The 26,722-nt window shown below is 45.0% G+C and overlaps 1 protein-coding gene across 1 annotated transcript; it reads left to right on the top strand.

Annotated features, from left to right (window-relative positions):
* Positions 1 to 2,327: 2,327 nt before the first annotated feature.
* Positions 2,328 to 26,719, top strand: valopa (vertebrate ancient long opsin a). The gene is made up of 5 exons (XM_053875341.1): positions 2,328 to 2,694; positions 8,941 to 9,151; positions 15,289 to 15,406; positions 15,479 to 15,712; positions 22,994 to 26,719. Exons 1-5 carry the CDS (start codon positions 2,331 to 2,333, stop codon positions 23,231 to 23,233), a joined length of 1,167 nt encoding a protein of 388 aa, XP_053731316.1. The 5' UTR covers positions 2,328 to 2,330; the 3' UTR covers positions 23,234 to 26,719.
* The last annotated feature ends 3 nt before the right edge of the window (positions 26,720 to 26,722 follow it).

Raw genomic sequence — 26,722 nt, 5'->3', positions numbered from 1 at the left:
CCGCACTTTCCCAGGTCTGTTCCAGAGTATGTTGTCTCTGATAATGGTGTTTGCTGAACACTATGAGGCGTCTTTATTTCCCAGCCCACTAGACGGCACTATCCACTCTAAAACCTTTGGATTAGAACAACGCAGTCAATGAAACCACACTTCATTTTCACCTGCTGAGCTCTGACAGCGAGGACACTGTTTCATGAAGCCTCATCAGTTTTGAAAGATTGGTGAGGTTTCATGACACAGTGCCATATGGCGCCGTCTGCTGTAAAATGTTTGGACTTGAACTACTCATTCAGAGAAACCTCACATCATTTCTAAACCAAGAGCGCCACCTAGTGGCCTCTGAAAGTGAGGACACTGTTTCATGAAGCCTCATCTACCCATCTGAAACATTTTGTGAGCCTGTTGTTGTTTCAAAGCGATAACATTTGGAGAGAAAGACCATAGAGATTTGACTGAAGAAGAAATGTATTGACATGAAGATAAAGAGTTGCGTAGCACTTGTGCTGATAGAACCTACGCATCCTCACGTTCCTTTGTCTTGGTCATATTTAAAGTGAGTTGCAGGGATGGTTCCATCTAGACTTGATAACAGGTCATTTCAGTCGCTGTTCAGCTCACTGTTACCTGTTACTTTTGAAGCAACTGAAGTCAGAGCAGCAGTGAGATTGGAGCGATATCAAGTGGTGATGAGGAGGAAGAGTTTTGTTGACACGTTTTCATGCTGAAAGAAAATCACCACAGTGGTTTGGATGAGAAATTCATGGAGACAAAGTGCAGGTTGCGAGAGCTGTTTCACGATCACACGACAGTTTGCCAGTTGTAATCAATGGGCTCGACTCTGCAGCTGAGCTTTTGGAGACCATTTCCTCCTGAGCTGGAGGCAGCCAGGTCCCTCATCGATGGCTGCAAAAACAGCCTTCAAGTGTCAACACCCAGCGCATAGATCATTCCCAGCCCTGCAGTCCAAAACATGTGACCGGGTCACAGCACGGGAGGAATCCGAAATTCATCTGAGGGAAGAAGCCAGTTTAACCACTGAGCTCAGGAATCGTTCAAACAACCACATTGCTATTATAGTCCTTCGCAGGTGGATCCATCCGTGGCTGAGTGCGCTTCTATGGATCGCCACTTTTGTAGCAGGTTGCTGATACATGGAAGTCTAAACAGATGATGTTAGGGCACGAATTTTTTACAGGTTGATGCGCTTTGAATGAAAAAGGCAATTTATTTCAAAATATATTTTCAATCTCCCTTCAATGTATTTTGAGGAACAAGAAAAAAAAAATAGTCTTAAAACAAGAACATGCTACTTTTACTGCTGAAGTGGTGGTGGTGACTAAAAGTGAACGAACATAATAAAAAGCAGAACATTTAAAATATATCAGTTATAGTTTAGTCTGACGTCACAAGGCCACAGAAATGCAGGAATCGGGTCGTAACAATTTCATTTCAAGACAATCATTTAAAGCTTTAATGGGCCTCATAAAATGATGTGTCAGGCCGTATTTGGCCCACAAGCCGTGACTTTGACACCTGCAATCTCTGTTCTTCAGCTTTGTGGAGAGATATTGGTCGTTTTTGTCACATTAAACGCCATGACAAGTGTTTGATTTGAAGTGAAGCTTTTGTTAAGATGTTCCTCTAAAGAAGGTCTTGTAGAACTCAAGTCCAGGTCCTCAACTCTGGTCTAGAAACAAGAGAGGAGCGTCCACAACTCCTCCCGTCCAAACCAGACAAATAGAAGCGGCACGTTGGAGTTTTGAACACGAACTCAAGTCACATTTTGCCCCTTAGTGATGACCATTCTGGAGCACCTGCAGGATGTTAGAAGGTTCTAGTCCATGGAAATGATGCTCCACTGTGCTGCAGGAGAAAGAAGCAGCGAGGACCGAGAGAGTGAGACACACACTGCCCTGGTTGGAAAAGACAAAACGGGCAAAAGATTGTCGGTGACTCCTCGTGTCATTGATGTCAATGACTATTAGATCGCGAGCCCACGCACGCGCTCCCGTGTATTAATCATGACCGTGGGAGGCTATTGGTTCGTGGTAAAAGTGGCATCGATCGCAGCCGGCGGCTGTCATCCGTCCAGAGGCGCAGGCGGGAGGAGGACGGTCCCCTCCTGGCGGAGCGGCTCAACTATATAAGAGAGTCCAAGATGCCACGGAGCGGCCACTCGAGCGCGCGCCGCTGACGTCCCTCTCCTCCCGCTCAACATGCGCCTGGGCAACCTGGCTGCGCCGCGCAGGATCAGGAGGCTCCGGATGAAGTTGGAGGACAAGAGTCGCCCTCGTGTTCCAAGTTGCTCACCCGCGCTCTGAGCATGGACGATGGATAGTCTGAGCCTCTCCGTGAACGCCGTCTCCTACACGGCGGCGGCTGAGCTGGCCCCCGGCGATGACCCCTTCAGCGGACCCATCCAGGGCATCGAGCCCTGGCACTTCACCGTCCTGGCCGTGCTGATGTTCGTGGTCACCTCTCTGTCGCTCAGCGAGAATTTCCTCGTCATGTTCGTCACTTACAAGTTCAAGCAACTGCGGCAGCCGCTCAACTACATCATCGTCAACCTGGCCATCGCGGACTTTCTGGTCTCGCTCACCGGTGGACTTATAAGTTTCCTCACCAACTCCCGGGGCTACTTCTTCCTGGGCCAGTGGGCCTGCGTGGTGGAGGGCTTCGCCGTCACCTTCTTCGGTAGGTTCCCTTCACTGTCACTGCGCGCGTAAAAGGCTGCGTTTAAAGCGGCAGGTGCCTGTGAAGGCGCGCGTCTGCCCTTCATTCACAGGAATCTGCAACATGAACGGTGCTGTCAGGGTTTGTGTTTTCCTTTTGGAGGACACGAGACCACTTTAACTGCCTTGATACAAATATTACGGGGAAAGAAAGCGGATATTAGTGTTATTAATTATTATCAAAAACCCAAAACAGCCGCATGAATAGACTCTTCAAAGTGAATCACCATCATTTTCATTTCTAAAATAACATTTAAAAACACAATACAGAGGTGCATACAAACTCTAACGTCAATTTCACGGCATCGTAATAGGAAATATTCGCAAATAAGGCGAACCTTTAAGGTCACTTAACTTGTCTTTTAAAACACTTTCATAAGCCTGTGTTTGAAATATTTTCATTCGCTCATTCTGATGGCTATGTATTTCAGATATAAAATAAATGTTCATTTTCTGAACATAAACTGACACTTGTCCACCTCGTATCAATAACTAATTCATTCGCATTCGGCGTTGTTTCAACACGTTTCAACAGTATATATATATATATATATATATATATATATATATATATATATATATATATATATATATATATATATATATATATATATATATATGCTGCTACGTCCCCGAAAAGGTTTGCTTGGAAATAACCAGTTGTCATTTTACAAATGAAATAAATTCAACACTAATATTATGATCAAGAAACAGCCCTAAACATGCAGTAATTTCAATGCCATCGTAAGCTATAATTATTTATAAAATGTGTTTCCCGGTCATAATTTGTCATCAATGAAAAGAGTCCGCGTCAATAGGCGGTATGACATTATTTGCGATTTAAAGTGAAAGCAATAGGTCTCTTTCTCGGTCCACGGTGGCTTGTTATCTTCTCAATATGCATTTGAATCAATTCATATTTACTTCAGCGATGGTAGTGATACTCATGTAATAGAAGACAAGTCACTCTTGAATGCATATTCACGTGCATCAAACCATTAATTGGTCATGAGCAGTACGGTTGTCAGTCCCAGCGGCACAGGGTGAGAGGCCAAACCACCGCGGGGCTCTTACAGACAGACCATCACTCACACGCACCTGAGGAGGGTTTGCTGTCACCTATTAACCTCCGCATGCTTTGGGACTGTGAGAGGAAGAGAGCGCCTGGAGGAATCTGACACACGCACACACACAAGTTTGTATTTCTATCCTTGTGTGGCTTCTCATTGCCGTAACCCTTTCCCCAGCCTCTCACCTAAACCCAACCATCCAGGACCAGGACTCTGGACCAAACTTAAATCTAGTTGCTTCGACAAGACGAGACATTCCACCCTTCTCCAACTGAGGAGGTAGAGGTGTCGTGGGAGAGGCAGGTGTGGGCTTCTTTGCTCCAGCTGCTGCCTCCGCGACCCGACAGGTGGCTTAGATTAGCTTCGATTTGTTAGCTTTTATTTGTTTGACAAGTCATACAAAGTTTCTCTTTACGACTTGTTAGAAAACGTTTTTATTTCTGTATTTTGTAACAAGTTGTTGCCAGTTTATTCAGTGCATCTAATGTTACTTTACATTAAACGTGGCCTACAAAAGAAGGCTGAGCGCTTGACTTGAGGCCTTTCATCCGGCGCTCTGTTTAACCAGGCGCATCACGAACCGAATTAGATAATCAGATTTGGAATGACGGATGAAAGTCCCATCAAGACCAGAGATTTATTAACATGCAGACTCCTCCGTGTCGATACCAAACAGCAGCTCAGCGTAAGCCCCTTTTAACATGTTCAGTCAGTTACCAACATGTGTAATGACCTCTTCACGACGGCGGTGACTGCTGAGGAGTGGATGAGCTGCTTCACGACTCCACATCAGAAGGTTACCATCATCTGCGCTCCCGCTTTGACCTGAGCGTGAGAGTCCTCCGACTGCTCCAAGTTAAGGGAGTTAGCGCTCATGAAAGCAGATCGGGATTCTCCAATGAGGTGTGCACGAGGGCCAGTCACACTATTCCAAAAATACTGTTTTAATTTTTCACGGAAACAGTATCACGTCATCATTAAATATTGAGATAGAGTGATGAAAGACGTGCATTGCGTATCGATATAAAGAAACAGAGTGGAGAAAGCTGAGGTGGAGAGGGCATCTTGTCTGGGTCTCTCCTGGATGGACTGGGTGGACACCTCGGGGCAGACCTGGGAAACAGTCGTGAGATCGGTTGATCTCAGTCTCCTGGAGAAGAGCTGAGAAAAGAATCGAGCCGGGGCCTTTAGACTTCACCTGCTGCCTCTGGAACCTGACCTCAGACGGGAGGAAGAAAGTGAAGTGAAAATGAATCAATACAAATAAAGATCTTCTCAATAAATCGATAATTATATAGGAAAAAAATTATTATTAAATATTAGCAAAAGGGACAATATAAAAATATAAATATTTTAAAGGAGGATATTTAAAAAACATCACCATTACAAGTGGGATGAATTCATAAATATTCTAAAAATATATATGATAATAACATATGGTGACCCCCCCAGTTTAATGTGGTGGGGGTCATAATACGGAGTCAAATTTAATTTTGGCTAGGAGAAAAGAAAAATAATTCAGTGTAAAAAGAAGCTAGAAAATTAATTGAAAAACATTGATAGAGGAGAAAAATATTGAGGATATGAAAATATATTGTTATTACTATTAAAAATAGTAATGATAATGTCAGAAAAAATAAAGGATATCCAATCTAATCTAAAATGCATTTTTACAATAATATTGTTGTTGCCTGTTGTTAATGATAATATAATAATAATAATAAAAAAAGGTTTATGTCAAAGAAAATATTACGCAATAACTTTGGATGTTCAGTCTAAATTATGGGAGTAAATGCAAGAGATATTTTAAAACATATGATATTATATGATATAAAATTAAACATAAGTCTTTACGGCTGATGGTCCATTTAAAACAGTATGAAGATAAATTGAATTTAATAAATGGGAAAAATCAGCAGGACTGTTTAGGACATTCACCTCTCAACTGTAACTTAAAAAAAAAACAGTGATTCTGGAACCTCGAGTTGAAGTTAATGCTATTACTGAGCTGGGCTTTTCCAATGAAGCTCAGATTTAATAAGCGGCACAAACCTCACCAGGGTTCATCCTCAAACTTAAGAGAGACAGAGTTGTTTTTCGGAGGTCACCTGGTGTGCAGTCTCTAGCAGGAGAGCCGAAGAAGAGACTCTTTCATTTGAGCTAAGCTTATTGGATTTGGAAAGAGCGTCCGGCGCTGTGCAAACGCCCTTCGACAGCTTGGACAACTTTCAGACAAGGCAGTCACAGGATGTTGCTCCGCAGTGTCGGAGCGCCGTGCTCATCCTGCCATCAGGAATAAATGATCTTCATATTTGGAGCTTTCTTAATCCAGACGGCTCATCCTTCAAAGTATGAATCAAAGGGCCTGAGCGGAGTTAGGAATGAAAGAGGGACAGAAGAGCAGCAGGAGGCGGCTGGAGTACGAGTGGAAAAACAGGCTGCATTGGATTAAACTCAGGAATACCTTCTTTGAGAGGTTGATTCATTTAGATCAAGAAATCGGTGCAGCGAGGGGGAGGGGGGGCTGTAGTTTTTGTAGGGTTGGGGTCAGTTGCAAAGTCTAAAGGCACTAAAATGGAACATAAGAAAAACAACTTTTCCTCTGACTTTCCTCCTGAGGGCTAGAGTGGGTGCAGGTTTTTGTCCCAGCCAAACCTGCACCCACTGCGGCCCCTTTGTGGACCAGATCCGTGAAACACTGAAAGATCTCGAGCAAATCCCGGGTCTGTCCTGGGGCCTCCTCCTGGTCGACTTCTATTGTAACACCATACATGACATATTGACAAGGTGCCACCTGGTTCACAACTGAGGGAAGGATGCACCCAACATGAGGTTGTAGGAAAGAACTGGGCCAAAAGACACAGCTCAATTCTGAACTGTCGATCTGCTGTTCTCACCTGTGCAGGTTTGTAGTGACAACACAACATCACAGACCAAAGAGTTTTCTTTGGAGTTGATGGTCCTGTCGCCAAACTTAAACTCCATCTGAAAAGAGAGAACTTTGACTGTGTAACTGGCATGTTGGCAGCACTGGCACAGGCTTCTCAGCACGATGAATGATCAGAGAAAAAGATGGCACAAGAGTGCGATGAAGGTGTTCAACGTTATTTAAGTTTGAAGCCAGACAAAACTTTGGATGAGATTCACTGTTAAACACTCTGGAAAGCTCTGGAGACGAGGCCTTACCAAGCTAGGAATAATCCAGTTGTGTTGTTGCCTCCCCACAGCACCGTCACACTGTTATGTAGCAGTCAAAATATCTCTGCCCAAAACACAAACCTTCCCTTCTCTCATTGGCAATGACAGTTCAAGACACCACAGCTGGTCCATCACATGTGTGATCTGAGTGTCGCGCGGAATTTTAACAACCACGTGGAAGAACTGAAGCAGCGAGGGCCAGGAACCGAACTGGAGGGAGGCTGCGTCGCCATCGAACTCCAGGAGCAGCATCTGTGGAAAGTTAAGGAGCTCATTGAGCTCATTGAACAGAAAGGCTTATCTTTGCCTGAGAGCGATCGTTCGACCCTGCAAAATCTTTGCGATGATTACACTTTTCTTTTTGGATCAATTAGACTTACTGAAGCTCATCAATCAGATCAATCCCGCTTCAGACCCGCCGGCTGCTTTCACACCCGCAATCTGGGCTGAACCCTTCTCCATATCAGTTTTCAATATTTACTCCCTCGGTGAGAGTTTTTAACTGTGTGTGAAGCGCGTTCTCATTGACAACACGTCACTGCTGCACGTCACTTTCATGCCATTTGACAAGTCAATGTCCAGGTGTTTTGGTCCTGGTGTGCTAAGACATTTCGGAACTAAGACATGGTTTTATAGAGACTTACAATACAGAGTATCCTTCGAACTGAACTTCTCCTCCCTGTTAGAAAACTCATCGCTGTAGCTGCGTGAATCCAAATGTTCTCTCAGACAGGAGTTTCTGCTGGGTGCAACTCTTGACACGTGCAGGTCAATCTGGTCTGTTATGTCTGGCACAAGTACATTCTCTACTTTCAGATGGAGGGTGCATGTTCTAGACCAAATAAACCTTCCAGAAGTCGCCGTCCTTTCAAACGCTCATGTTCGAATGTCTGCCGGCGGACTGTAAATACAGGCTTCATCATGGCCACGCAGCTGAATATTTCAGCTGGATCTAAACAGAGAAATGTATTTTATTTTATTTTATTTTATTCCAAAGTACTTTCCTAGTTGGTGGGATCCCCACTGACCATGGCAATAAAGTTGATTCTGATTTTGATTCTGACTGGCAGCGTTGCTGCATTTAAACAAGCCATGCTGAAAATACGGAGCCTGGATATAGAGTTACTGCTGGACACCTGATCACTTGAATCTTAGCAACCTTTCTGGGCGTGTTTCTATGAATGTTTTGGAGTGAATAAATTGAATTCCTCGTACTGGTCAAGGAGACGAATGAGGCTTGACTGACTCACATTCTGGAGAGACAGAAAGTGACGCACAGAAGTAGCGGTGGTTCCTTCGGTGCTTAGTGACAGCAAATCCACAAGCAGCACATACTGTACTAGCGATGGCTGGATGAGGTATCATGACACATTATTGCAGGGTCGATGAAACAGTGTCCAAATTTTCAGAGGCCACTGGATGGCGCCCTTGGTTTTGAATTGATGTGAGGTTTCATTGAAACCAAACATTTTACAGCAGACAGTGTCACCCAGTGGTCTGTGAAAATCAGGACACTGTTTCATGAAACCGTATCTTCCCATCACTAGCACAAACTGACAAATATATATAATATGAGATATGAGGAAGCGTATTTCCGGTGGTTCAGATAAACATCAGTATGAGAATGCACTTCATCGCGGCCGCCGCCTCGTGACGTCACGAGACGTCCAAATCCGTTGAGTGAATTTACTCCCTCTGGATCATTTTCCAGCTTCTGAAGTAGTGATATCAAGGTTAAATATTTCAGCGCCCAAAGGGTCAGGACTCTGCTGGGGGAAACCCAAATCCAGGTGAAGGCTACATAATGGACCTTAATGAAATTCTCTATTAAACGCAGCTCTGAAAGAGGGATGCTGTTTATGGAACATGAAAGTATCATTTCATAGAGAGGAAAATTGAAACTCGGGCTCTGCTGACTGACCTCCTGCTGTCTGCCTCAGGGATCGTGGCCCTTTGGTCGCTGGCTGTTCTCTCCTTCGAACGCTTCTTCGTCATCTGCCGGCCTCTGGGAAACATCAGGCTGCAGACGAAGCACGCCGTCCTGGGCCTGATCTTTGTCTGGACCTTCTCCTTCATCTGGACCTTCCCTCCGGTGCTGGGCTGGAACAGATACACCGTCAGCAAAATCGGAACCACCTGTGAGCCCGACTGGTGAGGAAAACCTGTTGAGACTAATACAATCCTGTTCTGATAATGAAAGTGTGGCGCTGTCACAAATCATTGATCGGAATATGGATCTGTCGATTGAGTGCGGTGTGGTAGTCAATATCTTCTGAACTTCTCAAGGCTCTTGAAGATGCAAAACAATGCAGCTGCTTCAGACCACCTGCTCTCTGAGAGATGCTCTCTCAGCTCCCATCAGAATATTTATCGAACATCCTGGCCTGTCAAGCTCTGACCCGTGAGCGCCCCCTAAACTTCAGGCCATCATTCAAGGTGTCAGGATCGGCGAGCGATTCCTCATGTGAGAAAACTGATAGTGTTTATGGATGGTTTTTGGTTCAAGAAGCACTTTGATCATTTTGTATTTAGTGTTGTAGTCGAGACCATGTCAAAACTGTATCGATACCTGAGCGTACAGAGACCAAGACCAGTGAGGAGGAAGGACCAAGATCCATGCCAAACCGAGCACAAAACTATTTCCAATGAAACCATTTCAGTTCTGAAACTATGGCTCTTGTTTCCTTTGCAGTAAGAAATAAATGTGCGTTTCTATTATGACCAATAGACTTGGGCTTCTGTTTTCAGTTTGGTGTTGGTCCTGGTCTCGGTCCTCAGTCCTCTGGGTGTCTGTACGCTCTGGTCTTGACACGGAATTGGCGACAACACTATTTGCATTCATACTTTGGACAGAAAATGTGGGTTTAAATATGAAGTTGCACAGTGTCTGATAAGATCTCTGGAGTTGTCTGGACACTGGTTCAGGATTCAGATTCTGACTTGTCTGATGGGCGACATGAAGGTGTGACTCGGGAGGGTGATCAAGGTAAGTGAAGGTGGAGGGTTTTGGAAGGAAGAGAAATGTTTTCAGTCCAAAGCTAAAAAGTGTCTGGACCTGAAATCAAAACACACGAAACTCTGGCTCTTAAACAGCGTCCGCTCTGATAAGAGCTGCTATTACAGACACAGCAACTCAGACATCCACCCTCTTGTGTCCTTTGTGAGGAAGTCGGCTGCGACCTCGGCCCTCAGGGCGTCGTCTGCCTAATACGATGTAGCGGTTTTTGATCAAACGCCTGCAGATAAGGGGCCAAGTGTTGGTCACGGTGGGAAGAAATGCTTCTGACAATACAATTAAGACATCACCTTACGGAGGCTCCTGTGCATGTGAGACCTGCCTCACCTCTGACTGCACTCGCCATGAGTTCCGTCAGATAAGATTTGGGCGGCAGCAGGACCGTGACCAGCGCAGGTGGGCCACGTCCAGACCCTCCCTACACCCACAGGCGGGCGCCATTTAAAGACCTCATTTATGTTTTCTTCATGAGCTCGCGGTCGAGAGGCTGCAATGCTGTCGGTTCTCCAATTTCTTGACCACGTACAGTAAATCCCTATGAGGGGTCGATACATGGCAGCATTTTTCTGTTTTGTTGGAAGATTGTACCGTAAATCGCAGATGCTGGAAAGCTATAAACATGTACAGGCTCATTACGGTCAGCAGGATTGGTTCGCAGGATATTTAGTAAACAGCAGCGCCACATACTGGTGAGGATGAGTGTGAGGATCTGTTTGTGGGAACGTCCACAGAGCTCGTATTGAGACTGAGGTCATCGACAAAATGGAGTGTACGGGCTGAGACGGAGGTGGCGAGGAAAAAAATATCCACAATGGCGACAGACGCGGGAGAATATACTCTGTGAATAGTAGTGGAAGCTTTAGTTTTGTTCACAGTTGCAGAGCAGAGGAAGTGTGTCACCAGTGAGTCAGAGAAACATCTGTCAAAGTTACACTATGGCCACCACTGGGTGAATATACAAACTAGATGAGTAGATTTACTTTAATCCCAATTTTTTTCCTCTTTGCAGTATACAATATTCAAGCTACAGCCCTTTGAAGTACATAAAAAAGTGCAATATGTCAAGAAAACACACTTTTTATCCAGGCGAATCTCTTTGCCGGGGTCTAATGGGGTCATAGACGCTCTCACAAAACTGGTTTCTGCGGTTACTCAGCAAGTTCTGACCGACTGAGCCGAGCACCCGGAGCGGTCTGCAGGTGTAGCGGCTTAAATACGTCAGCCTCAGCACAATGTTGTTGCAGGAAGATCTGGCCCAGTTTCATCACCCCAGCAGGTGCGAGCTGCGGGTGATTCTGTCAAAACTGCTGCGATCTATACCATGAACCGCAGTGTTGAGGTGCAGTGTCCAACATCCCAAACATCACATTGTTCTCCATCAGTGGACTCTGGCTGTAGCTCCACATTGTTTGTCTTTGGAGCTGAGCAATCCGTCCAATTTTGCCCGGCAATATCTCGCCGCTGGTGTCCTGCAGGCTGGAGGTGAGAGGCCATGTGGAGTCTTATTCACTGATATCACTCAAAATTTGGCCTGGGAAAGATGAGGTCAGGGACAAGATAGTAAACTTTATTTGCGCTTGTCTCTCTCTTGAAACAATCCACTCGGAGCTATATTTGTTATATACGCTCCAAAACATTCCAAACCAATGCAATGGGCACAATAACTGTGACGGTATAATGGTGTGACAGGCACAATACAAAGGTGAATCTGCACAGCAAGGAACAGTCTGTGTTTTCCCTGTTGCCAGTCTGTCTCTGGACAAACACCTGTGTGTCCCAATAGAGGACCAAGTTCAGGTCAGGTGTGAAAGGCCCTTGCTGTTTGTGGTTTTATTTTATTTTATTTTATTTTATTTTTTTAAATTGGACTTTTCTGTGTTACATTCTACATTGTCATGTTTATATTTTTTGTCTCTCTTCCTCTTCCTTCTTCATGTCCTACTGATCTTGATCGTCCTCGTCATCATCCCCTCCTTCATGTCCTCATTCATCAATCATCTTCCTCTTCTTTATCTCCAACATTCATGCTCCAAAATTGTCTCCATACTTCTTCACTACATGATGATACTCTTTTCCTGTCTAAAAGTGATTTTAAAATGATGTCAACTTCGCCTTCTTCTGCCGCTTATCCTGGGTCGAGTCGTGGAGGCAGCATTCGGAGTAAGGAAGCCCAAACTTCCCGATCCGCACAAACCTCCTCCAGCTCTTCCCGGGGATCCCGAGGCGTTCCCAGGCCAGACCGCAGACGTAAAATGGTATCAAAAGATGGGTTCAGTGGCAGGACCTGATCAGCACGTGGGAAGGATGGAGTGTGAGCTACACAGATCAGTACAGCATCTTCAGTCATGAGCAGTTGGTCCGCTGTGGTGAAGACAAAAACCAAAAGACCAATGGATTTGTTCCTACACCTTAATCTGGGGGAGACGCGAAGTAGATCAAAAAGAGCTGAGCTGAAAGGCAACGCTTTCCATTCATCTTAATTCATATTATGAGTGTAACGGTTCATGCACTGGGTCCATTTCGGCTCAGTCGAGAGGCAGAACCAAGTTGCTTTAATGCGTGTTCCCACCTGGTCCGTAAAGCTGAAGCACACAACAGAGGCAGCCACGAGAAAGCAGCGCCACGATCTGGGCAACCTGTAGCCATGTGTCTACGGCGGCGGACTCTGATGCGAGTACGGAGGAATCTGGCTGGTCAGTAAGTCAGGTCATGTGACTGGTTTAGGAGCTGCATGGCGCTGCTCATTTCCCTATTTAAATGGCAACAAAGCACAATGGGTTTCCCTGCCTCAGGAAAAGGAATCGTTTTGGTTTGTTTAAACCAACATCCCCACAGAGTCTGGGTTCATCGCTACGTCACACGTGACACACACAACTGTCTTACAAGAGGAGTGTTCAGACACACACAGAACATGAGCCGCGATGCAGGCGAGCTCATAAAGTGGCGCTTGGTATTGGGCCATTTGTTTCAGTTAGAACACCAACATGGAAACACCAGAGGAGAGAATTGGCTGTTGTTTACGACTTGCTCCTGTTGTGAGGCGCTGTCCAGTCCAATTCAGCCGTCTCCTCTGTCATGACTTAACTTTGCAAAGCAGCGTTCCGTGTTCGTTACGAGTGTCGAAGTGGTGATAACTGAAGCCCATCTGGAACGTTAACCAAAAACCGACGGTGTCTCGGTGACGGAGGAGGAAGTCGTGGACAAATGGACACCATTAAGTGCGAGGAACATGGGAGGAACAACAGCCAGAGCAGGGCTTCACATGGCCGCACGCTCGTAAAGAGACATTGTGTTCGGACGTAATTTCAGCAGCGCTGCTGGTTCCAAAACAAACAAGCGAGTTGAGCCCAGCGTGTGCCGTAAATCACACTCCACTAGTGAGAGTGACTGCATAAACAATGAGAAGAAAGTGGTGTGGAATTAGTTTAAAAGCTAAATGGTGGGTGAGCGGTCAGCTCAGTCCAACCACCGTCACGCAAGCTCACCTTCAATGTGACGTGTTTGTGATGCCTTATGTTCCACGTTACCTCGTGGAACACTTTCTTTCCTACATTCAGCCAACCCTTTGGTGAGGGGGTGATAGACTCGAGATTTGTCGCCTACGTCCGGTCTTGCTCATCTTTAGGCAGCATGGGAAGCTCTCTGCAGGACTCCGAGGCCCCTAGTTAGTCCACACATCTGATTTCCTGGCCTGAGAAGGAGAATGATGGCTCCATCTCTGGCTTCTTCTCATTTCATTCATCTTCCCAGGCACAGGTTGGGATGTAACGCCGTTGCTTATCTGCTTGTTACATGGATTAAAGGATAGTAATGTAAGAAACTTACTCTTAGCTGTGTGATTTATTTGGTGAGAGAAGTCATGATGACTATCCAGGCGTTGAATAATCCAGCGTTTTTCAACTCTCACAGCTGCTCACATGCGCAACTTCCAGCTGTTTTTAAAGCTGATGCGCCTCTAACTTGACCACACACTTTCACCACAGAACCATGGAGGGAGGGAGGGAGGGAGGGAGGGAGGGAGGGATCCTTGTCGGAGCCGCCACCATGCCAAAGACTGTCTGCAGAGCTAACAGCGCTAATCTGATGACTCACTTCAAAACTTTATTGACTCTCATGGACCATCAAAGTTTGCTTTGTGGTTTAAAACTTGCCGCAAAAACTAAATGCACAACAAAAAAAATGTGCTCCAAAATTTGAAGAGAGAAAGACTCATTGTTTTCATGAAGCAAGTTCAGGCAAAGAATGCTACGGATTTGACTGGAAACTCCAAAATACAACAAAACCATGCGAAGGAGAAATGATAAAATTGAAACAGCTATTTAAAGTAAGTAAATAAATAAATACATGATGATAGAGTGTCAGTAGCTACAGTTTTTCACAAATGAATAGGGATTTTCTATCGGACTTTAAGCATAAGTATGCTTTGGCCGAGGTTCCTTTGGTGGTGAGCCTGGGATTTTTTCAATGAACCAAGGCTGCTGTGGCTTAAAAAAAGAATCGGTCAGAACCTGTCAGCTGGTGACTTAACAGGAGCAGTTCAACACAAGTGGAAATGGTTTTAATTCTCCGCCCCACATGTCACATGTTTCCTCTTTATTTGATCATTGCTTTGTTTTCCAAGGTGAGATCCAAACTCTGCATAGTGTGTTGAAGTTTTTGTTTTTTAAAGTGTTAAAGAGCGAAAATAGAGTTCAACCAAACTATCTGTCTGTTTATATTATCAGCCTATTGTGTTATGGTTGTTCAATTATTATTACTATTTGAAAAGTAAAGTCTGAAACATAAAAAAGAATGTCAAAAATATTCAATCACTTAAACTTTCTTGGACATGTATGTAAATATGTTCTTTGCTGTTGATGCAACATTTTTAAAAATATAGAAAAAAAACTTGACTGGCAACAGAGACTGACTGGCAACAGAGGTAACTCAGACTGTTCCTTGCTGTGCAGATTCACCACGTTTGTATTGTGCTTGTTGCATTTGATGAAAACGCATTGAAATATAATTACACTAAACAAGTGGCTCTAATTGTGCGACAGAGCTCCGTCTCCGCTTTGAAGCACAAATGTCGCCTCTCTCCCTCCAGACAGATAAAAGCTGCTTAATGTCAAAGTGACATTTTCCAGACGGCTTCATTCAGTGATGCCGTATTCCTGGAGCTGCGCTGACTCCTGCTCAGAACAGTAGTTGGTGTTGATCCGGTCGCGGCTGCTGTCTGTCAATGTTTCACGACATCTTATTTGGCGTTGACACGCGGCGTCCTTGTTTGCAGGTATTCCACCAACATCACAGATCACAGCTACATCATCACGTTCTTTGTCACCTGCTTCATCCTGCCGCTCGGCGTGATCTTCTTCTGCTACGGGAGACTGCTGCGGAAGCTCAGGAAGGTCAGTGTGAGCTCTTTACCGGACAAATGTGAGGTGTCTGCAGGAAGGCATTATCCGCTTGTGTCTGCCCAGGTTTCTCACGGCCGCCTGGCCACAGCCAGGAAACCCGAGCGACAGGTGACCCGCATGGTGGTGGTGATGATCGTGGCCTTCATGGTGGGCTGGACGCCCTACGCAGCCTTCTCCATCCTGGTCACGGCTCATCCCACCATCCAGCTGGACCCTCGGCTGGCTTCCATTCCTGCCTTCTTCTCCAAGACGGCTGCAGTCTACAATCCAATCATCTACGTCTTCATGAACAAGCAGGTAAGCTTTCTGAAGACCACGCCTTTGTCTTGAGACACTGTCCTAGCCTTTTAGGTTATGAGTATGTGGACAATTGCATGAAGTTGCCTCTTTGAACCGTTGAAACAAGCCTTCAAAACAGCATACAGATACACCACAAAATGTGTGCGTGAACATTTTTTATTGCCATATTGTTAAATCAGTTTTAGTCCTCAGTATTTTTCTATGCAACAAAACGGTCCCATCCTGGAGTCACGATAGACGGCCACAATATATCCATATTTCAAGTACGACTCGCGGTATTGTTTGTTTAAAACTTCTTGGAAGTGGAAGGCTCTTCTGTCTCTTCACCTACTCACTCTGTGAGCTATGGGTTACATTTTGGCTCGGAAGTGACCGCGGCTTCACCAAGAGGAGCTGGTCATTTTTCAAAATAAAATGTTTTTCAAAATAAAAGATCCTTCATACACAGTTAATATACGAAACGGAAATAAATAATTATTTACTTGTGCGGCTCGGTACCAATTGATCCACGGACCGGTATTGGTCCCCGGCCCAGGGGTTGGGGACCACTGCTGTAAAGCATGTCAGTGCCGGAAAAGCCGAAAAACACCGACCGATGAAAGGAGATCATCTGGTATAGTTTATGAAATGCATCAGTCTGTGGGCTCATCGCATCCTCACCAGTGACAGCAGAGTGAAGCAGCTTGTTTCTTCGGTTATTGTCGAGAGTGTCTCTCAATAATGCATGTGGTATGAATAAGTGAAATCCAGAGGGCACAATTGTCCATGCATGACTGTGTTGAGAAAGCATCAGCCAGCAATGCTGTTCTCGTGGACCCGGTGCTGGAAGATGTGAGCCGCGCTCTGTGTGTGACATTTGGGTGTGTTTGCTCACACCACGTCTGGCGCGCGTTCTGTAAGACATATGTCTGTCTGTGACGTCTGGTCGGCCCATTACACTGCGAATACACCTCAGCATGGATTCAGTTTCATGAGTCGATGGTGTCGATGGAACAGTGTTGCACTTTATTGTCATCTGTAGTGGCGTTTCATGCGGGTAATGGTGTTCCCTCCCGAAGAGCTGCGTGGATCTAAAGAGTCTTTCACGTCTCTTATTTAGTGCCTTGTTTAGGACTGCAAGACCTGTTAGCTGATGCTCAGGAATAATCTACTGACCAGAAATAGAAGTGCCCAAAATAATCGGTGACTTAATGAAGTACACTAGGGGTTCGTTTGGTTGAGGCCAGGTCGACTACTTCAAAACATCAGACAGCAGTGGCTTGTTCAAAACCAACATAAATTGGTACTGGAAGAGCTGGATCGCCTGAAATGATCTAAAGTATTGTTCCATCAGTTTATTTGGCTCAACTCGCGCGGTCAGGGTGAAGTCGAGCGACATTTTGGTCTCATGTAAACAGACAGAATATAAGATTAGGTGGGGAAATTCAAATGAAGTCGCAATCTTACGAGCATAAAGTCGTAATATTAAGAGGCGAGACACTGTAGAGGTACACACACAAGAGACACGGCTCGGATGTTTTATACAGTGTTAATTCATGGACCTGGTTTCATGAAGCATTGGGAGGCAAAGAAAGAGTATGTCTGTAAATGAGAGGAGCAGTGACATACTGAGGAGAGGTTTAGAAAACAGAGAGGCTCAGAGGAGACTGCAGGCAGGGTGGAACAAGTAGAGACGACTGTCAGGTGTGATCTATGAGAGAAGAGTGGCAGCTAGAGTGAAAGGGAGGCTGTATAGGACAGTAGTGAGGCCTGCCATGATGTACGAGTTAAGGACAGTAGCGTTAACAGTTCGAAGAGTCAGAGGACAGTTGGAGAGAGAATGGAAGACATGGTAGTGTCTCGCAAAAGTAGTAGAGGAAGACAACCATTTTGGTCTATGGATGTGGTGAAGGAGGACGTGAAGAGGAGAGGTGTGGCAAGAAAAACTCATGTATCTGGTTTAAAGAAGTATTGGAGACCGTGACTAAATACGCCTTATTCGCGTGAGCAAAAGGCCTCTGCGACACAGAACCGTTCATGCTTGAATCGAACACAACCACAAAACATCAATTTCTTCCAGATCCGTGCGTTTCTGTCTTCAAAATAGTCAAAGGGTGAATTCCAATTCAATCTTAGCCCCTATAAACCAGTTGATAAGCGCTATGTGTTACAAATGGGACGCCCCTTAAATGCAGGTGCGTGCTCAGACTGTGGGGGGCAGCGTAAGCAAAAACAGCGTTCAGTCTATCAATTCAGAAGAAGAGGAAGAAAATAAATGTCATCCAACAATGAAGTAAATGATCCATGAAGTGTGCTAAGATAATACAATGGTTTTCATAATAGTTATATCTCCATTAACAAAGAAAATGTTTAGATTTGTATCTCGCTCTCTTCACCGCTTTGGACGCCATTTTTTATTGGCTGAAAATACGCCAGGCATTCTGGGTATTCCTCGATCATAAAGTGCTGTAGGTGATGGTGAATCTTAACTTCCTGAGAATCTGGACATGCACTTGCATGGTTGTTTGAAAGTCATGATATTTATGAGACAATGCACAAGTTGTTCAACACTACTGACTTTAACTGAGCAGACTTTTACGACGATGATAATGTTACGATGATCTTGTAACACAGTACAGCACAGTATTCTGACATAATAAAAAAACACTTTTAACAAAACAGAAAATCATCAACATAAAAACAATGTGAATGTGAAAATATTTAAAAAAACAAAAATGAAGGATACAAGGGATCTGAATGCGCAGTTGTGACCTAACCTGCCACAATATTCAGTCGAGCCTTGTTTATTGAGGGCAGAACCTGAGAGGTTCCCTTCTTTGGTTTGGGCTTTGACGTTTCAAGACTCATGAACTGTCAATCATCTGGACAGTCCGAGTGGAGGTGTGTGCGGTTGCTAGGCAATGGGTGGGCGGGTGAGGGGCGGTGGAAGTGGTTCGGCTGGATGACGTCATGCCATGAAGAGGTGGCCTTAAGTCCCGCACCCACATTTCTACACCAGCAATGGGTCAGATGTCAACACAATCCCATCTGGCATCTTTAACTGAGAGAAATGAATCAAAGAGGAGTGCGACTTTATTGCCGTAACATGAAGCCAGAGGTTCACAGTCGCTCACACTTGAGCGCACAAGCTTCCTGCTTGAATTCGGCATCAGTCATTTGCTTAAATTCAATGTGTTCTTCGCAAAAATAAATGTGTTCTCTCGACCGTTTGAAAGCAATTGTATTCTTGTGTCTATTTATAACAGACAGAATTGCTCTGTGTCTTCTGAAACAGGTCAGCGTGACAGGGACGTCCCTTCATCCTTCCATCAGCTTCTTTACGATCGCCTCCGTGGAGTTTTGTCCCGCGGTTTTAATTCAGTCCAAGCCAGACTTTGCTTTTGCCCCGATCATGGACGCACCTTTTTGCGCAGCGTGAGTTTCTCTTGATGTATCCACTCGGATCGACCGTCGCGATCGGAGAACATGACACGACTAAGTTTGAAGACCTGCCAAGCTTCCTCTTCACGTCCTCTATTTTGCATGAATGAGCTCCCGGATCAGACCTTCGCAGGAGCAGCGTGAGCTCCGCCCGGGTGACCCACTTCTGAGCCTGCTGAAGTGGGTCAGCCGTAATGACACGGGCAGACCTCCTGCTGGTGATCCAAAATGAGCGGCAGGAAGCCAATTGAGCCATTGTCATATTTCTCACAGTTCCCTTGAGTTATGTAACTGTGGTCGTGGGGATTACATACGAATAGAGCTTGTCTGAATAAATAATAATAATGAGAATTATAATATTTTTTATGATAATGAAAGAGGATCAGACCATCAAGAAGGTCGTGAGCTCATGAGGGAAACATTTGTCGCTTCAAAAACAAGCTGTAAAATGCCAGAATTTGATGGGGATGCTTGAGTACGCCAAGTTGCTAAAGTTGGCTGCTGTGCGTCTAGTCACCTGCAGGCTACAGAATGGAACACGAAGTACGTGGTGTCCAGCAGGCAACCACTTGGGATCGGTGAGGGTGAATGGGCTCAGCGTTTCCTCAAATAGAACACGTGGTTCTGTGGCGTTTAGCTCTTTGTCTGAACGTGGACTGACCCTGCTGGTCGACCGGTGCGGAGAAATGAAGCCCAATTGATTTTCACGAAGACGAAAACATTGATCTGCGTTGTGTGGATTACGATGACAGACGTAAAAGGACAACAGGAGATTCATTAGAATAAGATTTACGGCTGTGACCGAGGCAACAACGGCCTCTGGTGAAAGTGTCTTCATCAGTGAAGCCATGGGCGATTGACGTTACCGATAATGAGTGAACAAACCCATGAGGTTTCAGAAGAGGCTGAAGACATCCTCTAGTCATGAGCCCATAAAATGTAAAACACTGTCATGTCAAATATAATATAATATAATATAATATAATATAATATAATATAATATAATATAATATAATATAATATAATATAATATAATATAATATAATATAATATAATATAATATAATATAATATAATATAATATAATATAATACAATATCATATCATATAATATCATATAACGTTGTTTATTTTGCATCAGTTTGACAACAGCACAATAAATCAGGATGGTGGCTATATTCAAGTTTTTATATGACCTTATTTAAACTCAAGCTCTTTTAATGTCTTGAAAATATTTGTATAACAATTCCAATTTCATAAGAATTTCAAGTCCATTCAGAGTCGTGGAAACCCTGGACACTGTGTAGTGAAAAACCTCCCTGAACAAAAGCAAACAGATGCTTTTGTTTGCTTTTGTTCAGGGCTTCCTCCATGTTTGTTGATGTTGTTCTCATCCTAGCTGCCAGGTGTCTTGTGCATCAGTGGGATCAGTGGAGCAGGAACTCCTGCACTGACAAAGGTTCCCTGTAGTCTGGAACGCAAACTGTTCAATTAAATATTTTTTGTAATATAATATAATATAATATAATATAATATAATATAATATAATATAATATAATATAATATAATTTCCATTTATATCTTCCATTGCCTGGTTTCGGGGCAAGAGTTGGGAGCCACCCTGGAAAAGTTTATGAACTCGGACAGAAAATGCAGTCATTTTCTGACTCTTCTCACATAATTATATCTGCTACCGTGTATAATATTTAGTTTTCTCTTGCTATAATTCACATTCTTGGTCATGAAGTGGCCAGATGTAATATAATGAATTCCTCATCGTGACTGCTCATCTGCCCATGGAGCCTCCCATTCACATTCCCTCTCTTCTGAACGTTCTGCATCCATTTTTGTGACCATGTGACCATGTGACAGTGTCAACCGACAAGTGTGTCAACCGACAAGAACTCCATGTGTCAGAGGGAGCTGACTTTGTCAACTAAAGAGCTGTTTAAAGGGAAAGCCAGCGGGAGGGTTAGTGTCAGTGGAACTGTGGTGCGGCCTGACACATTTACTCTCTTAATGGCCTTTAAGTGATTGATTCATTCGCGTCATCTTTCCAACCTGCGTCATTCGCCGTTTGGCTTGGAACCGCTCATCGTTCGAGCAGATATCTGCTGAGCGCTAATGTGCCATTTTATGACGTTGCTCCCTCGGTGGGAGACTCTGAAAGCTGAGTTCCAAATAGGTGCAAGGAGCAGCAAGTGTATCCCACTGAAAGTTTGTAGTCCACAGTTTCTGCTGTCAACGTCTCTCTTGTTGTTGTTGGTCGCGGGGGCAGCACTCTAACAACAGCAGAGTGGGTCCTGCTGTTAGCCAGGGACCTCCTCCCACAAGAATATTTGTGAGGGGTAGCGGCGTCACTCCTCAGTCACTCCATCGATAGCACTCCCATCTTTGAGTCGGCTATAGAGGAGCTCCAGACACTGTCCAGGATCCACTTCTGACAGATCATTCAGGCTGCGTTGTTGAGCACCATGGACTGAGTTCTCGCGACCAGAGACACTCACTCCGGAATAAGACCTGCCTGAACCTTTGCATATGGCTGAGTAACTCATCCCCTTCCTCTTTTGATGTAGAACCATTGTGTCCCATTTGGAGCCGCTGATCCTCAAACCTAACACAGGTACATGAGCCGTGGAAAAAAATGAATTTGAAAACAGAAAACTACTTCTGTTCTGGCCGTATCTAGACATAAATGCTATGCCTATGGCAAGCACTAACTCTCACTGGACCGGACCTTTGCACACTTGTCAAACGTCTCCACTGTGCAAGACATCAGGGGCAGCATTATGACCTCCAACATGTGGACAGGTCAGGACCCATCACAACTCCATGGTTTCAGGGCTGGAATGAACACTTCACAGAGGCTTTTGGGTGGTCATTACGGGTCAAGACCGTAATGACTGAATGGTCAATGAGTGTACTATTTTTAGATTGGAAAAAACAATCATTGGAGTTCATTAGGCAGGATAGATAGCCGTCTGGTGACAACGTCTATCGACAACACGGTCTTTTCTTCAGTGTGTGTGGCGCCAAACTCACGTGATTGTGTCCGCTGAAATTTCAACAGACGTAAATAAGGATTTTCCCATTTTAGAAAGTCAAAGGCTCCGGAATCAAGTGGAGGGTGCAACAGCACCGAAGGGATTTCAACGTGTTCTGTGCATTCAGGCAGTGATTTGTGGGCGTGTTTTTATCAGCGTTTGGCGTCAAAAGAGACTGAGATCTGACCCCGCCCCCTTTGAGGAGACGAGGAATGTTGTAGTTTTGTTGTAGAATCAGTGTATTGTAGCGATGGGTCGACCTTGTCACCATCCTGGAGCAGTCAAGACGGCGGAGATCTTCCACAGGCTTCTGGATAAAAATAAACAAGTTCACCCGCAAGTTTCCGAATAACGTCAAATAACTCAGAGGTGACATCACTTTTTTTCTGTCTGTTTTCTTTGGATTTGTTTGGACACCATCTATACAAATATAGTTGCCACCACCACAGAAAAAAAACTGCACACAAATCAGAAGCATCTGGACACAAAAGCACAAGGAAAGTTTTCCGTATGCTAACACTGTTCTCACACCTGATGGTTGTTGAATGTTGAATGGTTGGAAGAACAAGAAACCTTAAATAAAAGAAAAAGGAAGTACAATGTAGCACCATTTTTCAATGAAACTAAAGATCAGTAGGAGTAGAAACAACCCTGTTTCAGCAGGGCAGCAGAAGCCTGGTGGGGGCATCCAGTTATGGGTCGGTCTAGTAGGCAGAGATACGGAGTCACACCCACCTGTGCAACAGGTTACAATGCTGCTGGTCTATTGTCTGCGTTGTCTTTTATAACACAAAGCTCTTTATGGTTGTCTGCAGTTCAGGAAGTGCCTCATCCAGCTCTTCACCGGCATGGGCTCCATCCCCGAGAGCAACATGAACCAGACGTCCGAACGGCCGGGACTCACAGCCGAGAGTCAAACCGGAGAGATGTCCGCCATCGCGGCTCGCATCCCGGTGGGCGGCACGGCCTCACCGCGCTCGGACGAGTCGCCAACAGACTGCGGCGGCTCCTTTGCTACGCTGCCCATCCCGGAAAACAAAGTGTGCCCGATGTAACCGCCTCAGTCAGAACTCTGTGGAGAGAGTGGAGGAGGAAGGTGCCTCACGAAGGGTGGAGCTTCCACAAAAGGAGAGCGAGCACAATGGGCGTGAGTTGTACAGACTGTAAGCAGCACCTGGCGTGATGTAAATATTTGCTTGTGCACCTAAATCAGCTTGATTCTGCGACCTACATAACGCCACCTAGAAAAAGTTAGATGAGGGCCAGTGATCCATTAGTGAGTACTTCTTGGATAGCCTTTTATCTTGCCTTCGCCTTTGAAGTCCAGCTGAGGAGAGAGCATTGTTTTTTTGTTTTTTCCAGGTCTTTGTTTTGACAGCTTCAGTCATCCCTGCGCGTCAGAAGGAGAACTCTTCTGAATTCCGATCTTCTCTTTCCCCATGCAGACTTGTCTAGGTCTAGTCTTTCATCTTGACTGGAGACGGTCAATTGTACTCTGAGATGCGAGTCTCCTATCGCCGCCGCTGCTGATACAGGAGGACAGTTATTCATGAAGGGCCAGCGGGGGGTCGGCAAACAAACACACTCACGCACATGCATGAAACATGGCGTCGACACGAGGCACGTCTGAGGAGCGCCGAAGTTCCGGCTGACGTTCAGAAGCAATGGCGATTCGTCCTCATGAGCACAAGTCTACAGCAATATTCTTTAGTCATGCTTGACCGCGTCGGCTTGAGCACATGTAGCTGTGAGTGTTAGAATGTCTTTGAACCTGTTGTGCATGTTTGTTTGCTATTGCTGGGTGTTTGTCAGACATCATTGTGTTCTGCTGCACAGTTGTTCAGTTTTAAAAGTGACAGTAAAGTGTTCGCTGTGTGACGGTCGTGTTAACAGTAAGTGTCCACGAAGGCTTCCCGCTAGTCAAGTTTAACCCTCCGCAGCCCCCGAACTATAGTGTCAAAGCACCACATACAGAAATGTTTTTTTTTTTCTTTCATGACTCTCTAGTCACTAAGCCCCCAGTGGAGCCATTTTTGCTGTAGAAAAATAAATACTCAGCATACAGGAACATCGACAACAAAATTTGCTACACTACTACTATTACTACAACTAATAATAATAATAATACATTCATGAATAACTGTCACTATGGGTGCGCCATTTTTTGAGCTAAAACACCTGCCCTCTCAAAATGCCTGTGCAAGTGCCTGTTGTTGAGTGAAGTCCCTTAAGGTTAATGCCATGATCACTGTTGTGACACTTTTTCATGAGCACTTTTTGCTTTACATGCTAATGTGTTAGGCAGCGACAAGTTAAGTACATTGCTTCTTTGTTAAACCTGTCACAGAGTGCAGAATTCTTGCTCCAGCTGGTCACCTAGCGCAGGGAAAACCTGCGTACAGACTTCGGAATGAGCAAGTCGAACCCTTGATTCTTCCTGCTTCTCCGTATTTCTGTCCCACCGTTGATGCCATGCATGAGGGAGACTTGCCGTCCCAACCTGGGCTCGGTCGTCTTCGGTAATGGCGCTACACAGCGACCTCCACACCAACTTAACTTTGCAAGCTTCACTCGCAAGTTTCCGAACAAACTCAGAGGTGACATCACTTTTTTCTTGTCTGTTTTCTTTGGATTGGCGGGACACCATCTATACAAATATAGTTACCACCACCATGGAAAAAGCAACAAACTAACCCGAAGCACAGCTCTTTGTGGTTTTCATTTCATTGTAAAATAATTCACACGCAGCGTTTTTTAGTTGCTGTGTGAACCCGGAACTGAGTAGCGAAGTAGCGTAGTCCAGCTAACAGAAATTCAAACTTCTCTGAAACTGTCGAAGCATTTTAAAAGTGAAGTCTTAGCTGCACTAATTCAGTTTTCTGGCCAGTCAGGGTCACAGCTGAACTTCTCTGTGGACATTTAGCAAAACAAACAATGTTTGTCACCTCTATGGTAGTGATGGGTCGATGAGGTATCATGAAACAGTATTAGAGGGTTGATGAAACAGTGTCCTAATATTCAGAGGCCACTAGATGGCGCTCTCTGTTTAGAAATGATGTGAGGTTTCATTGAATTTGTTGTTCAATCCTAACATTATACAGTGCCATCTGGTGGCCTCTGTTTCATGAAGCCTCACCTACCCTTCAATACTGTGTCATGAAACCTCATGAACCCATCACTACTCTATGGTGCAACTGGTAGAAATTAGCATTGCAGCAGCTACAGTATGTGAACAGACAGTGCATTTCGCCTTAAAAAGAAAACAAACCTTTAAAATAAATCCAGCATCTGGATACTAAAGCACAAAGAAAGTTTTTCGTATTCTAACACTGTTCTTGCACCTCGACACCTGATGGTTGTCACAGTTAAGTTGCTACTGGGGTGTGACAGAATAAGGCCACGTGGATCCACATGAGAGCAGAGTCAGGTCCCACTCCCAAACAGAGACTCTTTGGTGGATGATTTCGGCATCAACACTGGACGCTAAAATTGACCACCTGAAAAGAGCTGCCATTTGACATCTTGCGAGAGAGGGTGTGTGGGTCAATATTTGCCTTTCAGCCTCACAAACACAACTTTTTGAAACCTAGTCCAACGCGCTGATGCCATAGCCCTGACCTCAGTCTTTCACCTAGATAGTAGTCACCTCAACATGTTCGCAGACGACAGAGCGGAGCTTGTTCTGCAACATCTTTTGAGCTCACTGGGAATATTGAGAAAATGTTGAGAAGCCCGACACAGACCCGCCCAGAGTTCAGTGGGCGAGCCACCACAGACCTGCCCACACTTTTGCCCAGACTTTCTAAAGTCGTCGTCCATTTGTTGTCAAGTGTGACACAACAACCGCTCATCCTGGATGTCGTTTTGAAATGCGTGTTGTTCTTATTTTGTGTGGCCACACCTTCCGCGCAGCCCAGAAGAGCTGGATATGTAGAGTGAACCGTGCAGCCAGTCGACAACAATACAGCTCCAAAACCACACGGTCTCCTAACTGAATTACCGATGAATGTTCGAGAGATACACAAGTTTGGTGTCTATGTAATTTTGCACACACACTTGCATTTGCACTTCAAAGGAGCTTGGTGCAATGTAGCGGTCAATCTTCACAGTGTTGCGCGGATGTCGACCTTTCGGCCCTCTGGTTGCGTCATTCACCCTCACAAACACGCGTCAGTGTGAGTACAGTAGACGTGTTCTGGAGGTGGTAAACTCACCTTGAGGACCTGACAGGCTATAAATCAGGCACGTCTGCCGGGGCTCCATGTTGGTGCAAGGATTACAGATCGCATGCTGGTGACGCGACGGAACACGTCGCACGTGTACAGCCGGCCTGAAGCTTCCGTCCCGAATATCAATGTGTGTTGTGTTTTTAACAGCATGTGCATTCTGTGTCACGAGTGCTGTCGTCTTGCCTCTTCGGTTCACTGGTCACATGCATGTTTGGAAACAGTCTGTATTAAAGTTTATTTTTCAAAGCGTTTTGTTTGTTTTCATTGAGTGGTTCCGTCAGCGGAAACATGCAGATCGAGATATTTGGAGAACTT

This window comes from Synchiropus splendidus, chromosome 9 (genome assembly GCF_027744825.2).
Source record: "Synchiropus splendidus isolate RoL2022-P1 chromosome 9, RoL_Sspl_1.0, whole genome shotgun sequence".
NCBI lineage: Eukaryota > Metazoa > Chordata > Actinopteri > Syngnathiformes > Callionymidae > Synchiropus > Synchiropus splendidus.
Note: the sequence above shows the minus strand (reverse complement) of the source record. Positions and strands in the feature narration are given on the sequence as shown.

Coding starts and splice junctions, on each gene's coding strand:
- valopa (XM_053875341.1), top strand. CDS start 2,331: ATGGATAGTCTGAGCCTCTCCGTGAACGCCGTCTCCTACACGGCGGCG. Junction 9,152..15,288: donor ACCACCTGTGAGCCCGACTG/GTGAGGAAAACC, acceptor CCTTGTTTGCAG/GTATTCCACCAACATCACAG. Junction 15,407..15,478: donor TGCTGCGGAAGCTCAGGAAG/GTCAGTGTGAGC, acceptor GTGTCTGCCCAG/GTTTCTCACGGCCGCCTGGC.